Source organism: Coregonus lavaretus, assembly GCF_964263955.1.
Source record: "Coregonus lavaretus genome assembly, chromosome: 12".
Taxonomy (NCBI): Eukaryota; Metazoa; Chordata; class Actinopteri; order Salmoniformes; family Salmonidae; genus Coregonus; species Coregonus lavaretus.
In genome coordinates, this window is record NC_139999.1 from 25,778,694 (window position 1) to 25,793,070 (window position 14,377).

Genomic DNA, 14,377 nt, shown 5'->3' on the forward strand with positions numbered 1-14,377 from the left:
CAGCGGCACACTTGTTTTCCTAACTGACGTGGTATTTAGTTCCATATATCTACTGGATATGTCCAATAACCTATGAGCTGCTGCTGCTGTATGTAATCCACCATAATCAGGTTGTGAAAATGTAGCAGAATTTATTGTAGGCCTACCTCAACCAAAGGGTAGGCGATTTGTCGTTGTACATCTGCTCAGTGGTTTGGTCAATGAAGTAGGTTCCATCAAAGGTGAATTGCTTTGGTGGCTCCTCCTTTGCCCCTGGCTTCTTGATGAAACACTGACAGCGACTCATCTCTACTGATACTACCATCTTACAATTCAAAATGTGCTCCCTATCATTCATCGGCCGACACCTGACCACTACCTTGATTGACTCTGCAGCCATTTTTGCCTCATTCATTGACTGAAGCCATTTTTACCTCAGTCTTCTTGGGATGTCTGATATCAGGCACGCTTACTGGTGACAAGCATGCAAGGCAACATCTGACTATACATTTTGATATCGACTACTGTGGGAAATTATTCTCTTATATTTTAGATGTGCTGTTAGCTTAATAAGAAAGCATTAATGATTAAACATAATAGGTTTGTACTGTACTAATATAAATTGGTCAACATAACAAGCTGTGATTAATGTGGGGAACTATTAGGGGGTAGGCTGAGATAAGACTTGTGTCTCACATACACACACACACACACACACACACACACTGCCTCTTTGTTAGAACGCTCAAGGACATGTGTTCTGCTACAAAGATGTCTGGGGTTGCTGACTCGAGACAAGTTGTGGAGAAAACAACTGACACCTGGCAACAGTGAAGCGCCAAGGGACTGGGACCAGCCTGTGCGCCAACGATAGGCTGAGTAAGTCTAAACCACGCTCAGTCTCTACTCTGATAGGCCAGCAGGGAGCGGGAACTATCTCTGTCAGAGTATTTAAAGAAGAACTTAGAACAATGGACCAGTTCTCTGTCTGCCCTGCGTGGTATTTCAGTGGACCCGTATATACGAACATCATATTTACCATTGAAGTGTTTTGGATTAATTAAAATACTAGTCTATTTTAGAAGACGTGTATTGACCTCTTTTTGTTCCAATACCAGATTTGAATTGACGCAACTTAACACTACCAATGTCAATCATCAGTTGTTGAATCCATTTCAGGCATTGTGCAAGCTAGATAGTAATAGGAAAATAAATAGCTAGCGTACTGTTATTTGGACACTAAACAATTAATCTAACTAGCAGCTATGACAGACATCTTTCCAGCTGACATGCTACAACTGAAGTGATCAGAATAGCCTAATCTAACCTGTTGATCTGGTCACAGAAGCATGACAGCAAATCAGAATGCTTGCTAGCTAGCTAACTAAGCTAAGGTACACAGCCACATTGACCAAGCATCAAAGCAAACAAGTTCACAACCTGTACTAGCTAAACAGACTGCTAATCGGTTGGAATCATTTCTTGTCACGTCAATTATCCACGTGCTATAAAAACGTAGTATTGGCAGATGGCATCATGTCGTTCAATGAATACAATCCGTGCACATAAACAAAAGTCTATGCAAACAACAATATCATCTCGCTGTCTGTCCCCTTCCCACGGCGTTCCAAGTTGCTAGGCAACCATAAAACCACGTAATTTGTGAAAATTGCCTGTTGTCTTTCCAAAGATCCATAATCGAAATCACCTCTTGTTCCCCCTCAAAAACAACAGACTTAGATAAAGTTCATAGAAATATATGTGCATTTATGTATAAAATACGGCAATACATTATGCATAACCTGACAAAAAATATATATAAAACGTAAAAATAGGCGACACTTTGTGCTGTAAAGGGAGTCATGTACCATGCATGACATCTCAAAATGTGTTTCTCACAGAACATTTTAAAACATGCCTGTGAAAAACAGACAGTTTAACATGAGGCAGAAGCTTAACATACAGACCAAAAAAAACAACAACACATATACATACATATATCTAAATTCCTACTTTAGAAAATGTATATAATTAAAAAGTAGGTGCAGCTAAAACACAGAAGAAGAATATACATCTAAAACACACTTTTGACATTTTAAAAAACGACATCATAGGCTAAGTGCCAACATCTTACTCCATACCAGAGCCTTACATTTATCAAAACCCCAGCGATCAAACTTCCCTTTAGCAGGTGAACTGTGATAAGAAATGTTTCTCAAAAATCTCAAAACAATAACAAAAGTGCCCTAAGTGAAGCACTGAAGTGAATTAATTGTACTGTATTTAAGTGCAAAGAAATTAAAGGTGTCAGTGTAACACATGTTGTCAGTGTCTCTTAGAGAATGGAATACGTCAATCAATCCTATGTTCAGAAATTACTTTTAAACCCATTGCTTCCTCTGGTTATATTTTGCATTCTTTCTTTTGAAGCTTTGGTGTGCCTTGCCAACGTTCTCCTCCCACTCGTAGCAGTGGTTTACGCGGGCACAACTCAGCGGAAAGTCCAGCTCCTCGAACTCTGTGTAGTGCTCTATCAAGGCAGCAATGGTGCAGAATTCTATGTGGCAGTTCTAGTATATAAACATGAAAATTACTTATTATCTACGAATTGAAAATACATTAACGAAGAGCTTAAATTGGAAGTTAAAGAAAGTTGATGAAAATTGAATGATTGACCATAAGACAGCTCACCTCAAGCAGGTATGTCCCTTTATAGGTGTTGTCTATGAGGTGGGTGACGAGGCCAGAAGAGAAACGAATGATGAGAGAGCCACAGCCAGATCTCTTAGGATGCGGGCACAGGAGGTACGAGCCCAGGACGTCCTCTGCAAGCAGAGAGGAGCTTCTGTCACTGTAACACATGAAGGGGGGGGGGGGGGGTTGAAGACCAATGGCAGCCCTGAGATGACTGACATGAGTTCTCATCAAGCAAACACACCATAAAGCACACAAGGAACTGTTCTGGGATAAGTGTGAGTCAGGTAAATGTGTCTCAGTTGTTAGAGCCTGGCGCTAGCAACACCAGGATTGTGGGTTCGATTCCCGCTGGGACCACGCTATGCAAAAAATGTATGCACACATCACTAAGTCGTTTTGGATAAAAGTGTATGCTAAATAGCATATATTATTATTATTATAACAAATGAGAGGTGGTGACTCACGTGGCGATGCCTGCCCAACACCACACCGCTTGAGCCAGAGCTTCTTCTGTTTCGGCAAGGCTCGGGGGCCGGGCTCTCCTCACTGGTATTTTGTCCTGCCCCTTTCCTGTTTCACATTCAAGATAAGGGATTCCATAGCATCTTGGGATGATCACATTTCAAGAGGTCCCTCAAAGGAAATATTTCAAGGGGCTTGTTTGCTTTGGATAACCTCCAATCTATTTCCATTCCACCTCAAGTGGAGTCACAGTGGAAAAACTTACTGATGTGAGTACAACTACTGTTTCAAGGGAAACTGTGATAAAGGAGTTCATAAAACGTCATAACATGTTCAATTTAAATGCGTGGTAAAAAGCTTTTAACGTTACAGTAAATCTGACCCCTGTGAAAAATAAGTGCCTGTAAGTTTATCAGAGGGTGTATGTAATGACAAATCGATACCATGAAAACTGCCTACACCACAGACGTTGAGTGAGTGCCCATCACATAGCACTAAGGGTATGCATTACCTAATGAACTGTTTCACTCTTGAAAGAGCTCTCTGCACACTTGGCCCACCTTGTGGAGAGTTAAGCCGATCCTGAAGGTGGCGTTGTTTGTGAGGGCTGTAAGTGAAGGAGCGATAGGCCCCTGAGCACAGTACTTTGTTGCGGATGGCTTTCTTGCGCACAAGGGAAGGAGAGGTGAAGACCTCCTCTTGGATGCTTGGTTGTTCCTCAGTTGTTGCACTGTTGTTCTTCAATGGGAAGACCTACAATAAAGACCCATAGAAAGTGTTAACAGGTCAACAGCTAGGCCAGCACAATGTACAGGGCTCAGCTACACAAATAACAAATAAAAAAATGGCACAGAGAAATAATGCTTTCACAATTAAGTTAAAACAAACAGGTTTGACTGACCTTTTCCCCTGGGAGTAAGCCCTGAGTGGGGGCCCTTCTGAAGGACACAAGGGCACTGACACTGAGAGGGAAGCCCTGGTTGAGGAGGGAGGGGGTGCAGTTGGGCAGTGGGCCTGCAGACTCATCTTGAGCCACCTCTGGGTGCTTCTCCAGGTAGGACAGCTGGAAACAGCGGCACAGCAACAGGTTCAGGAACTGGGCCTGGGAGGGAACACACCCAAAGAGAGACAAATGAGACAATAACCTGCAGCTTAAAGCCATCAAAGAGGGATTTCGTTGACAACCATCTTGGGAGGCAAAGATCCAACGCTGGTTCTTACTGCTCTGGCATGACTAGCCTTGAAGAGGTGGCAGTATAGTTGGGCATCAGGGTTGCCTGGGTTGTGTGAAACAAAGGCAAACTGGGCGTCCGAGGGGTGGGCGGTGGAAAGGGAGACCCTTCGTAGCGCATGGGCCATGAGGATGGTCTACAGACAAGGAAAGTAAAAAAGAATGTTGATGTAGTGCACACAGCTCTAACAACAATGATACACTTGCTTTGCTTTGGGAAGGTCAACTCTTACTGTCTCATCTTCATCATACATCTTCACACCTTTGATGGAAAATTTCAGGGACACAGACCTCCTTTTCTTGCATGTCTGTGAAAAAATGTAACACTTCAGTTAGGCACATCCTTCCAGTCTCTAAAGTGCCCTTTTTTGGGGCCAAAACAATATATATTCTTTGTATACAGTTTGTCATTGTTGTTCTGAACCCACTGCCTGCAATTCACATTAAATACAGTGGGGGGAAAAAGTATTTAGTCAGCCACCAATTGTGCAAGTTCTCCCACTTAAAAAGATGAGAGGCCTGTAATTTTCATCATAGGTACACGTCAACTATGACAGACAAAATGAGAAAAAAAATCCAGAAAATCACATTGTAGGATTTTTAATGAATTTATTTGCAAATTATGGTGAAAAATAAGTATTTGGTCAATAACAAAAGTTTCTCAATACTTTGTCATATACACTTTGTTGGCAATGACACAGGTCAAACGTTTTCTGTAAGTCTTCACACACTGTTGCTGGTATTTTGGCCCATTCCTCCATGCAGATCTCCTCTAGAGCAGTGATGTTTTGGGGCTGTCGCTGGGCAACAGACTTTCAACTCCCTCCAAAGATTTTCTATGGGGTTGAGATCTGGAGACTGGCTAGGCTACTCCAGGACCTTGAAATGCTTCTTACGAAGCCACTCCTTCGTTGCCCGGGCGGTGTGTTTGGGATCATTGTCATGCTGAAAGACCCAGCCACGTTTCATCTTCAATGCCTTTGCTGATGGAAGGAGGTTTTCACTCAAAATCTCGCGATACATGGCCCCATTCATTCTTTCCTTTACACGGATCAGTCGTCCTGGTCCCTTTGCAGAAAAACAGCCCCAAAGCATGATGTTTCCACCCCCATGCTTCACAGTAGGTATGGTGTTCTTTGGATGCAACTCAGCATTCTTTGTCCTCCAAACACGACGAGTTGAGTTTTTACCAAAAAGTTCAATTTTGGTTTCATCTGACCATCTGACATTCTCCCAATCCTCTTCTGGATCATCCAAATGCACTCTAGCAAACTTCAGACGGGCCTGGACATGTACTGGCTTAAGCAGGGGGACACGTCTTGCACTGCAGGATTTGAGTCCCTGGCGGCGTAGTGTGTTACTGATGGTAGGCTTTGTTACTTTGGTCCCAGCTCTCTGCAGGTCATTCACTAGGTCCCCCTGTGTGGTTCTGGGATTTTTGCTCACCGTTCTTGTGATCATTTTGACCCCACGGGGTGAGATCTTGCGTGGAGCCCCAGATCGACGGAGATTATCAGTGGTCTTGTATGTCTTCCATTTCCTAATAATTGCTCCCACAGTTGATTTCTTCAAACCAAGCTGCTTACCCATTGCAGATTCAGTCTTCCCAGCCTGGTGCAGGTCTACAATTTTGTTTCTGGTGTCCTTTGACAGCTCTTTGGTCTTGGCCATAGTGGAGTTTGGAGTGTGACTTTGAGGTTGTGGACAGGTGTATTTTATACTGATAACAAGTTCAAACAGGTGCCATTAATACAGGTAACGAGTTTAAAAAATCCTACAATGTGATTTTCTGGATTTTTTTTCCTCATTTTGTCTGTCATAGTTGACGTGTACCTATGATGAAAATTACAGGCCTCTCATCTTTTTAAGTGGGAGAACTTGCACAATTGGTGGCTGACTAAATACTTTTTTCCCCCACTGTATGTGTCATTTAAGTAGCCATTAAGATATGTCCACCTATTGCTTTCATGCCCTTTTTTTGGTTTGAGCACCTGCCCATGAAAAGGTCTGTGCACGATCCTATCTCCACCATAAATCTTTGTTAACAGTCAAGACTTGTCTTAAAGTACTGCTGCTTTCTAATTTGTAATCAGCACCTACTTTGAGAGACTTGAGCTGTGTGTGCAACTGCTGCATCTGATCATCTAAACAGCAGTCATCCACAGGAAAGGAGCCAACATACTTCATAAAGAAGAAAGACTACATGTTACACATACTATCAATTATAGATAGACATCATAATGTAACCAGGTGCAGAATACAAGGGAAGTATAAAAGGCCACTAAGATTTCTTCCTCTTGGGATGTACTTTTATTTCAAACAAATATTACTTCTATATGGGGAGGAGAAAGATGTGTTTTGCTCTGTCAATGGAAATGGCTTACCTCAGCTGACCTTGTAACTGTGCCATCATCCCTGACCTGTGTCTCACCCATCCTTATCACTCCTGAGTTAGACTACTTCGTGCAGCTGTTTCTGGATGAGTTCTCCTGAGTGCTGCAGGAGCAGATAGCATTGTAGCACCCAGCATTATCAACATTGGACATGTCAACAACATCACATCTGGTAGTGTTATCTTCCCCATGGGAAAAATGCTTTTGTAACCAGGTAGTAGTGATAAAAAGAGTTGTGAACACATTATATAAACCTTTCAACTTAAGCAAGAAACAGGTATGTGTTTGGTGGTAGATAGTAAATCAACAGCAATTTCCAAAACTCGAGACTGTCAGATCTAACCAGTGCTTGACTTGGACTGAAATAGGTGCCGGTACTCATTATGGGTGCCGGTACTGTTTATATTTAGGTGCAGGAGCTACACAATACTTTTGAGCTAATATTCTATAAGAGGAACAGGAGCTCAAACAGTAGAACTTTTGAGGTGCCGGTACTCAGCTCCGGTGAGCTCCTGCCCAAGTCAAGCACTGGATCTAACCCTTGTCCTCGCGAATTCTGAAAATTCTATGCGCACCTGCAATCGAATAGGTTGTTGCGACTGTTTCGTTTGAATCGTCTCATTACAAGCCAAACATTGTCAGTAGCATACAGTAACCACCCTTAGTCCTACTGGTATGGATTTTAGCACATTTAAAATTCCATAGCTTTCAGCCTATTACTACAGCAGTCAGAGCACGCGGGTGACACACATTATTCTGTTGTATGAGCGGCCAGAGCAAACATTTACGCACGGATGAAGTCTTTCTAACCTGCAGTGGCAAGTTTGGTAAAAATCATGGCAATAAATACATTATAATAAAATACCTTAATTTAGTTTCAAACCAACACTCGTTTCACCTCCGCACTCGTATTCCTTACCCCGTGTCACAGTTCCAATTCCAAACTCTGATTTCCCCTCCTCCTCAAGGTTGCTTCACTTTATCAAGCTGACGGGTCCGTGTACATTTCGTTATTTTGATTTCCAATAAAAACGGAGAATGGAAAAACGCAAAACGGTTCATTTTCTCAATTGTTTTCTCAATTATTGTGTCAAAATTGGACATGGAGTAACGGAAAACAAATAACACCATTTATTTAATGGTCATTCGGAAACACAATGTTAACTTTCATTGCTATGCGGATGACACACAGCTCTACATTTCGATGAAACATGGTGAAGCCCCAAAATTGCCTACCCTGGAAGCATGTGTTTCAGACAAGGAAGTGGATGGTGGAAAATGGTTTACTTTTAAACTCTGACAAAACAGAGATGCTAGTTCTAGGTCCCAAGAAACAAAGAGATCTTCTGTTGGATCTGACAATTAATCTTGATGGTTGTACAGTCGTCTAAAAAAAACAGTGAAGGATCTGAGCTTTACTCTGGACCCTGATCTCTATTTTGACGAACATATCAAGAATATTTCAAGGACAGCCTTTTCCATCTTCGTAACATTGCAAAAATCAGAAATGTTTTGTCCAAAAATGATGCAGAAACGCTAATCCATGCTTTTGTCACTTATATATTAGACTACTGCAATGCTCTACTCTCTGGCTACCAGGATAAAGCACTAAATAAACCGTAGTTAGTGCTAAACATGGCTACTAGAATCTTGACTAGAACCAAAATATTTGATCATATTACTCCAGTGCTCCAGTGCTCCAGTGCTAGCCACTGGCTTCCTGTTAAGGCTAGGGCTGATTTCAAGGTTTTACTGCTAACCTACAAAGCATTACATGGGCTTGCTCCTACCTATCTCTCCGATTTGGTCCTGCCGTACATACCTACACGTACACTACGGTCACAAGACGCAGGCCTCCTTATTGTCCCTAGAATTTCTAAGCAAACAGCTGGAGGCAGGGCATTCTCCTATAGAGCTCAATTTTTATGGAATGGTCTGCCTATCCATGTGAGAGACGTAGACTCGGTCTCGACCTTTAAGTCTTTACTGAAGACTCATCTCTTCAGTAGGTCCTATGATTGAGTGTAGTCTGGCCCAGGGGTGCGAAGCTGAACGGAAAGGCACTGGAGCGACAAACCGCCCTTGCTGTCTCTGCCTGGCTGGTTCCTGTCTCTCCATTGGGATTCTCTGCCTCTGACCCTATTATAGGGGCTGAGTCACTGGCTTACTGGTGCTGTCCATGCCGTCCCTAGGTGGGGTGCATCACTTGAGTGGGTTGAGTCACTGACGTGATCTTCCTGTTTGTCGCTCCCTCGGGCTTGTGCAATGGAGGAGATCTTCATGGGCTATACTCAGCCTTGTCTCAGGGTAGTAGGTTGGTGGTCTGTTGATATCCCTCTGGTGGTGTGGGGGCTGTGCTTTGGCAAAGTGGGTGGGGTTATATCCTACCTGGTTGGCCCTGTCCGGGGGTATCGTTGGATGGGGCCACAGTGTCTCCCGACCCCCCCTGTCTCAGCCTCCAGTATCTATGCTGCAATAGTCTATGTGCCGGGGGGATAGGGTCAGTCTGTTATATCTAATGTTTAACTCCTGTCTTATCTGGTGTCCTGTGAGAATTTAAGTATGCTCCCTCTAATTCTCCCTTTCTCCCTTTCTCCCTCCCCTCCCGGAGGACCTGAGCCCTAGGACCATGCCTCAGGACTACCTGACCTGACTCCTTGCTGTCCCCAGTCCACCTGGTCGTGCTGCTTCTCCAGTTTCCACTCTTCTGCCTGCGACTATGGAACCCTGACCTGTTCACCGGACGTACTACCTTGTCCCAGACCTGATGTTTTCAACTCTCTCTCTACCACACCTGCTATTTCAACCTCTATGAAAAGCCAAGTGACATTTACTCCTGATGTACTGACCTGTTGCAACTTCTACAACCACTGTGATTATTATTTGACCCTGCTGGTCATCTATGAACGTTTGAACATCTTGGAGAAAAATGTGGCCTTAATGGCCATGTACTGTTATAATCTCCACCCGGCACAGCCAGAAGGGGACTGGCCACCCCTCAGAGCCTGGTTCCTCTCTAGGTTTCTGCCTTTCCTAGCCACCGTGCTTCTACATCTGCATTGCTTGCTGTTTGGGGTTTTAGGCTGGGTTTCTGTATAGCACTTTGTGACATCTGCTGATGTAAAAAGGGCTTTATAAATAACATTTGATTGATTGATTGATTAGTAACATGCCTGGCATTTGAAAATACCATGCATTTTGTTTTACCCGAATTCAGAACCAGCTTCAAATCATACAGATTATGTGTATGGTGTTAAATGCTCTTTGGGCATTTTCAAAAGCTTTCAAAAACTTAACATGCCAATAGAACAAACTCAAACACAACTGAACAAAGTTGGCTTGCACTACTAGCAGGCTACTGGCTACTGACTAGCTAGCAGTCTGGCTATCTAGGCCTATCTGGTTACTGGCTATAGTTATGCTAGCTAGTAGTAGTAAGTGGAAGTAAGTTAGTCCCTCAACCTGCTACAAGATTAAGCTGCCCGGCCAGAGCTACCTGCTGCAGAAAGGTCAGATTTCTCCATTACTTTCTGTAGCTAACCTAGCTAGATCTTCTGTCGGCTGATGGTATTTATTGACTGAGTAATGATGAACAGCAGTTACTGTAAATGGTTACCTATCTGGCACTTTGCATAGCTTCACATACAACAATATCCAATTAAGCTATAGTCAGTGTCTGTCTGTCTGTCTGTGTGAGATCTGAATATTCCTGCAGGAGAAGGGCACAGTATGGCATCTGAGCAGATCATCATCAACTTCATGTACTTACATCAGCCAATTGTCCTACTTCTCTGAATGTATACAGGTGTAGGATCTTAATTGGATCACCCTGTTCTTGCAGGACATTCCGAAATGCAAACGTGTAGTGTATTCAAGGTTTAAAAAAGGCTTCTAAAGTTTGTAATTTCCACTTTAAAATGTCAGAGTTGATTTGCCCTAATAAAAAAAGATTTACCTGCTGTGAGAAAATGATCAAATTAAGATCCTACATCTGTACATACCCCCTGTGGGGGGGTTGATGATCAGTGATACGGAACATTACTTGGTTACTGATCCCCCCCCCCCCCCCCCCCACACACACTCTCTCTCCTTTTCCTCTCTCTCTCTGTCTCTCTCACACACCGACGAGACCATTAAAAAAGTTCAGTCTGCAGATCCTCTCAAGCTCTGTCAGGTTGGATGGGGAGCGTCGCTGCACAGCAATTTTCAGGTCTCTCCAGAGATGTTCAATTGGCTTCAAGTCCTGGCTCTGGCTGGGCTACTAAAGGACATTCAGAGACTTGTACTGAAGCCACTCCTGCGTTGTCTTGGCTGTGTGCTTAGGGTCGTTTTCCTGTTGGAATGTGAACTTTCACCCCAGTCTGAGGTCCTGAGAGCTCTGGAGCAGGTTTCATCAAGGATCTCTGTGTACTTTGCTCTGTTAATCTTTCCCTCGATCCTGACTAGTCTCCCTGCCACTGAAAAACATCCCCACGGCATGATGCTGCCACCACGTGCTTCACAGTAGGGATGGTGCCAGGTTTCCTCCAGATGTGACGCTTGGCATTCAGGCCAAAGAGTTCAATATTGGTTTCATTAGACCAGAAAATCTTGTTTTTCATGGTCTGAGAGTCCTGTAGGTGCCTTTTGGCAAACTCCAAGCGGACTGTCATGTGCCTTTTACTGGGGAGTGGCTTCCGTCTGGCCACTCTACCATAAAGGCCTGATTGGTGGAGTGCTGCAGAGATGGTTGTCCTTCTGGAAGGTTCTCCCATCTCCACAGAGGAACTCTGGAGCTCTGTCAGCGTGACAATCGGGTCACCTCCCTGACAAAGGCCCTTCTCCCACGATTGCTCAGTTTGCCCAGGCGGCCAGCTCTAGGAAGAATCTTGGTGGTTCCAAACTTCTTTCATTTAAGAAGGATGGAGGCCACTGTTCTTGGGGACCTTCAATGCTGCAGACATTTTTTGCTACCCTTCCCCAGATCTGTGCCTCGACACAATCCTGTCTCGTAGCTCTACGGACAATTCCTTTGACCTCATGGCTTGGTTTTTGTCAACTGTCAACTGTGGGACCTTATATAGACAGGTGTTTGCCTTTCCAAATCATGTCCAATCAATTAAATTTACCACAGGTGGACTCCAATCAAGTTGTAGAAACATCTCAAGGATGATCAATGGAAACAGGATGCACCTGACCTCAATTTCCAGTCTCATAGCAAAGGGTCTGAATACTTATGTAAATAAGGTATTTCTGTTTTTTTGTTTTATCCATTTGCAAAAAAAATTGTAAAAGCCTGTTTTCGCTATGTCATTATGGGGTATTGTGTGTAGATTGATGAGGGAAAAAATACATGTAATCTATTTTATAATAAGGCTGTAACGTAACAAAATGTGGAAAAAGGGAAGGGGTCTGAATACTTTCCGAATGCACTATATCTCTCTAACCCTGCTGTACCCTACCATGCTGAGCAGTGGTGTAAAGTACTTAAGTAAAATGACTTTAAAGTACTACTTAAGTCTTTTTTGGGGGTATCTGTACTTTAATTTACTATTTATATTTTAGACAACTTTTACTTCACTACATTCCCAAAGAAAATAATGTACTTTTTACTCCATACATTTTCCCTGACACCCGAAGGTACTCATTACATTTTGAATGCTTTACAGGATAGGAAAATGGTCCAATTCACACACTTATCAAGAGAACATCCCTGGTCATCTCTACTGCCTCTTATCTGGGGGACTCACTAAACACAAATGCATTGTTTGTAAATTATGTCTGAGTGTAGGAGTGTGCCCCTGGCTAACCATAAATAAAAGAAAAAAGAAAATTGTACCGTCTGGTTTGCTTAATATAAGGAATATGAAATTATTTATACTTTTACTTTTGATACTTAAGTATATTTGAGCAATTACATTTACTTTTGATACTTAAGTATATTTAAAACCAAATACTTTTAGACTTTTACTCAAGTAGTATTTTACTTGGTGACTTTCACTTTTACTTTCTATTAAGGTATCTTCTCCACAACTGGTGCTGAGACAGTATGACTCTAGAACAGTTTTACACTATTTTAAATGGTATGTTCAACAGTGATTATCTCTCTCTATATATATTCAATTCAAAGGGGCTTTATTGGCATGGGAAACATTTGTTAACATTGCCAAAGCAAGTGGAAAGAATGATCACAAATTAAGTTAACCCTCTCTCTCTCGACATAGCGATAGTATGTAGACTGGTTGATGGCACCTGCAGGCCCGTTTGAGGGACAACTGGACAGAACGTATCAGAATTCTTGGACTTCAGCTGAGACCCTCCTCTCCTTCCCCGTCCTTCATGGAAAGACCCTTCTTTACAATTCATGTTAGGCATGATGCTCTCAAGGTGTCTCTCTCCACTGGGCACACACTGGTTGAATCAACATTGTTTCCACGTAATTTGACTAAATTGGTTTAATTGAATGTTTAAATTTCCTTCAAGTGTGGTTTTTACTGAAAGTTGACAGATGGCATTTGTATGGAGGGATGTGGTGGGTGTGGTGGGAGAGAGTGGATAGATGGGTTTTGCTGAAAAAAACTCTCTCCCCCTACCTTCTCTTGATAAGTAATACAAGTAAATGTAATTGCTGCATTTTACCTGTGACAAAATGAGATTTCATGATAGTACTTTGTCTTTACACATCTTGTGCAAGCCAACTTTATTCAGTTGTTGAGTTTGTTCTATTTGCATGCTAACTTCATAATAAGTTTTGAATCTTAGCTACCATGAGTATTTTTTTTATCTTCCTGTCACACATGGTCTAATCCAGGGGTGTCAAACTCATTTTAGCTCAGGGGCCACATGGAGGAAAATCTATTCCCAAGTGGGCCGGACCGGAAAAATCATGGTATATATAACTTAAAAACAACAACTTCAGATTGTTTTCTTTGTTTTAATACGATCAACATACAACATAAAGCTGGAGCCTGAGGACAGTGTGTCCAAAATAGTACAAGCACAACATCACTATTAATCATAAAACACGTCAAGTTTATTTGAAAATTCTAAAGAAAAAGAACACACAAACACACAAACACACAATGCCTCAGTGATTAACAGAACTGTTTCACAGATTACAGAACTATATCAGGGTGTCATTTCTCAGGCAGAAATGTAGATAAAAATAATGAAATCCTGTTCCCCAAACAAGTGCAAGAACCACAGAGTCAAGAATAGGTTAAATATACAAATAAAATAAAATCAATTAAAAACAATAGCACATCAACATAAAAACATATAAACATAAAGCTGGAGCCTGAGGACAGTGTCCAAAAGCACAACATCACTATTAATCATAAAACACCTCAAGTTATTTGAAAGTTCTGAGGACAAAGAACACACAAACACACAATGCCTCAGTGATTCACAGAAGTATATCACAGATCACAGAACTATATCAGGGTGTCATTTCTCAGGCAGAAATGTAGATAACAATAATGAAATCCTGTTCCCCAAACAAGTGCAAGAACCACAGAGTCAAGAATAGGTTAAATATACAAATAAAATAAAATCAATTAAAAACAATAGCACATCAACATAAAAACATATAAACATAAATCTGAAAGCGTTGCTCAAACTCCTGTAACAGTCCAGT

At 42.2% G+C, this 14,377-nt stretch overlaps 1 protein-coding gene across 6 annotated transcripts; it reads right to left on the minus strand.

Moving 5' to 3' along the window:
• Positions 1 to 1,721: 1,721 nt before the first annotated feature.
• Positions 1,722 to 7,751, minus strand: LOC311138508 (SH2 domain-containing protein 5-like). 6 transcript variants are annotated; one of them, XM_084173216.1, is made up of 10 exons: positions 7,628 to 7,743; positions 6,754 to 6,865; positions 6,470 to 6,550; positions 4,603 to 4,677; positions 4,360 to 4,506; positions 4,040 to 4,240; positions 3,699 to 3,891; positions 3,141 to 3,246; positions 2,671 to 2,830; positions 1,722 to 2,549 (listed from the first exon to the last, which is right to left on the minus strand). In XM_084173216.1, exons 2-10 carry the CDS (start codon positions 6,802 to 6,804, stop codon positions 2,361 to 2,363), a joined length of 1,203 nt encoding a protein of 400 aa, XP_084029342.1. In that variant the 5' UTR covers positions 6,805 to 6,865; positions 7,628 to 7,743; the 3' UTR covers positions 1,722 to 2,360. The 6 variants fall into 6 exon arrangements, with proteins under 6 accessions (XP_084029342.1, XP_084029343.1, XP_084029344.1 ...); XM_084173217.1 differs by having other exon boundaries at positions 7,682 to 7,727; XM_084173218.1 differs by having other exon boundaries at positions 6,754 to 6,858; positions 7,628 to 7,694.
• Between the last annotated feature and the right edge of the window lie 6,626 nt (positions 7,752 to 14,377).

Bases quoted from the DNA above. Each gene is read 5' to 3' on its own strand.
- LOC311138508 (XM_084173216.1), bottom strand. From the start codon at position 6,804: ATGGGTGAGACACAGGTCAGGGATGATGGCACAGTTACAAGGTCAGCT. The intron at 6,551-6,753 runs GTAAGCCATTTC...TTCTTTATGAAG, and splicing joins CAGTTACAAGGTCAGCTGAG to TATGTTGGCTCCTTTCCTGT. The intron at 4,678-6,469 runs GTAGGTGCTGAT...ATTTTTTCACAG, and splicing joins CACAGCTCAAGTCTCTCAAA to ACATGCAAGAAAAGGAGGTC.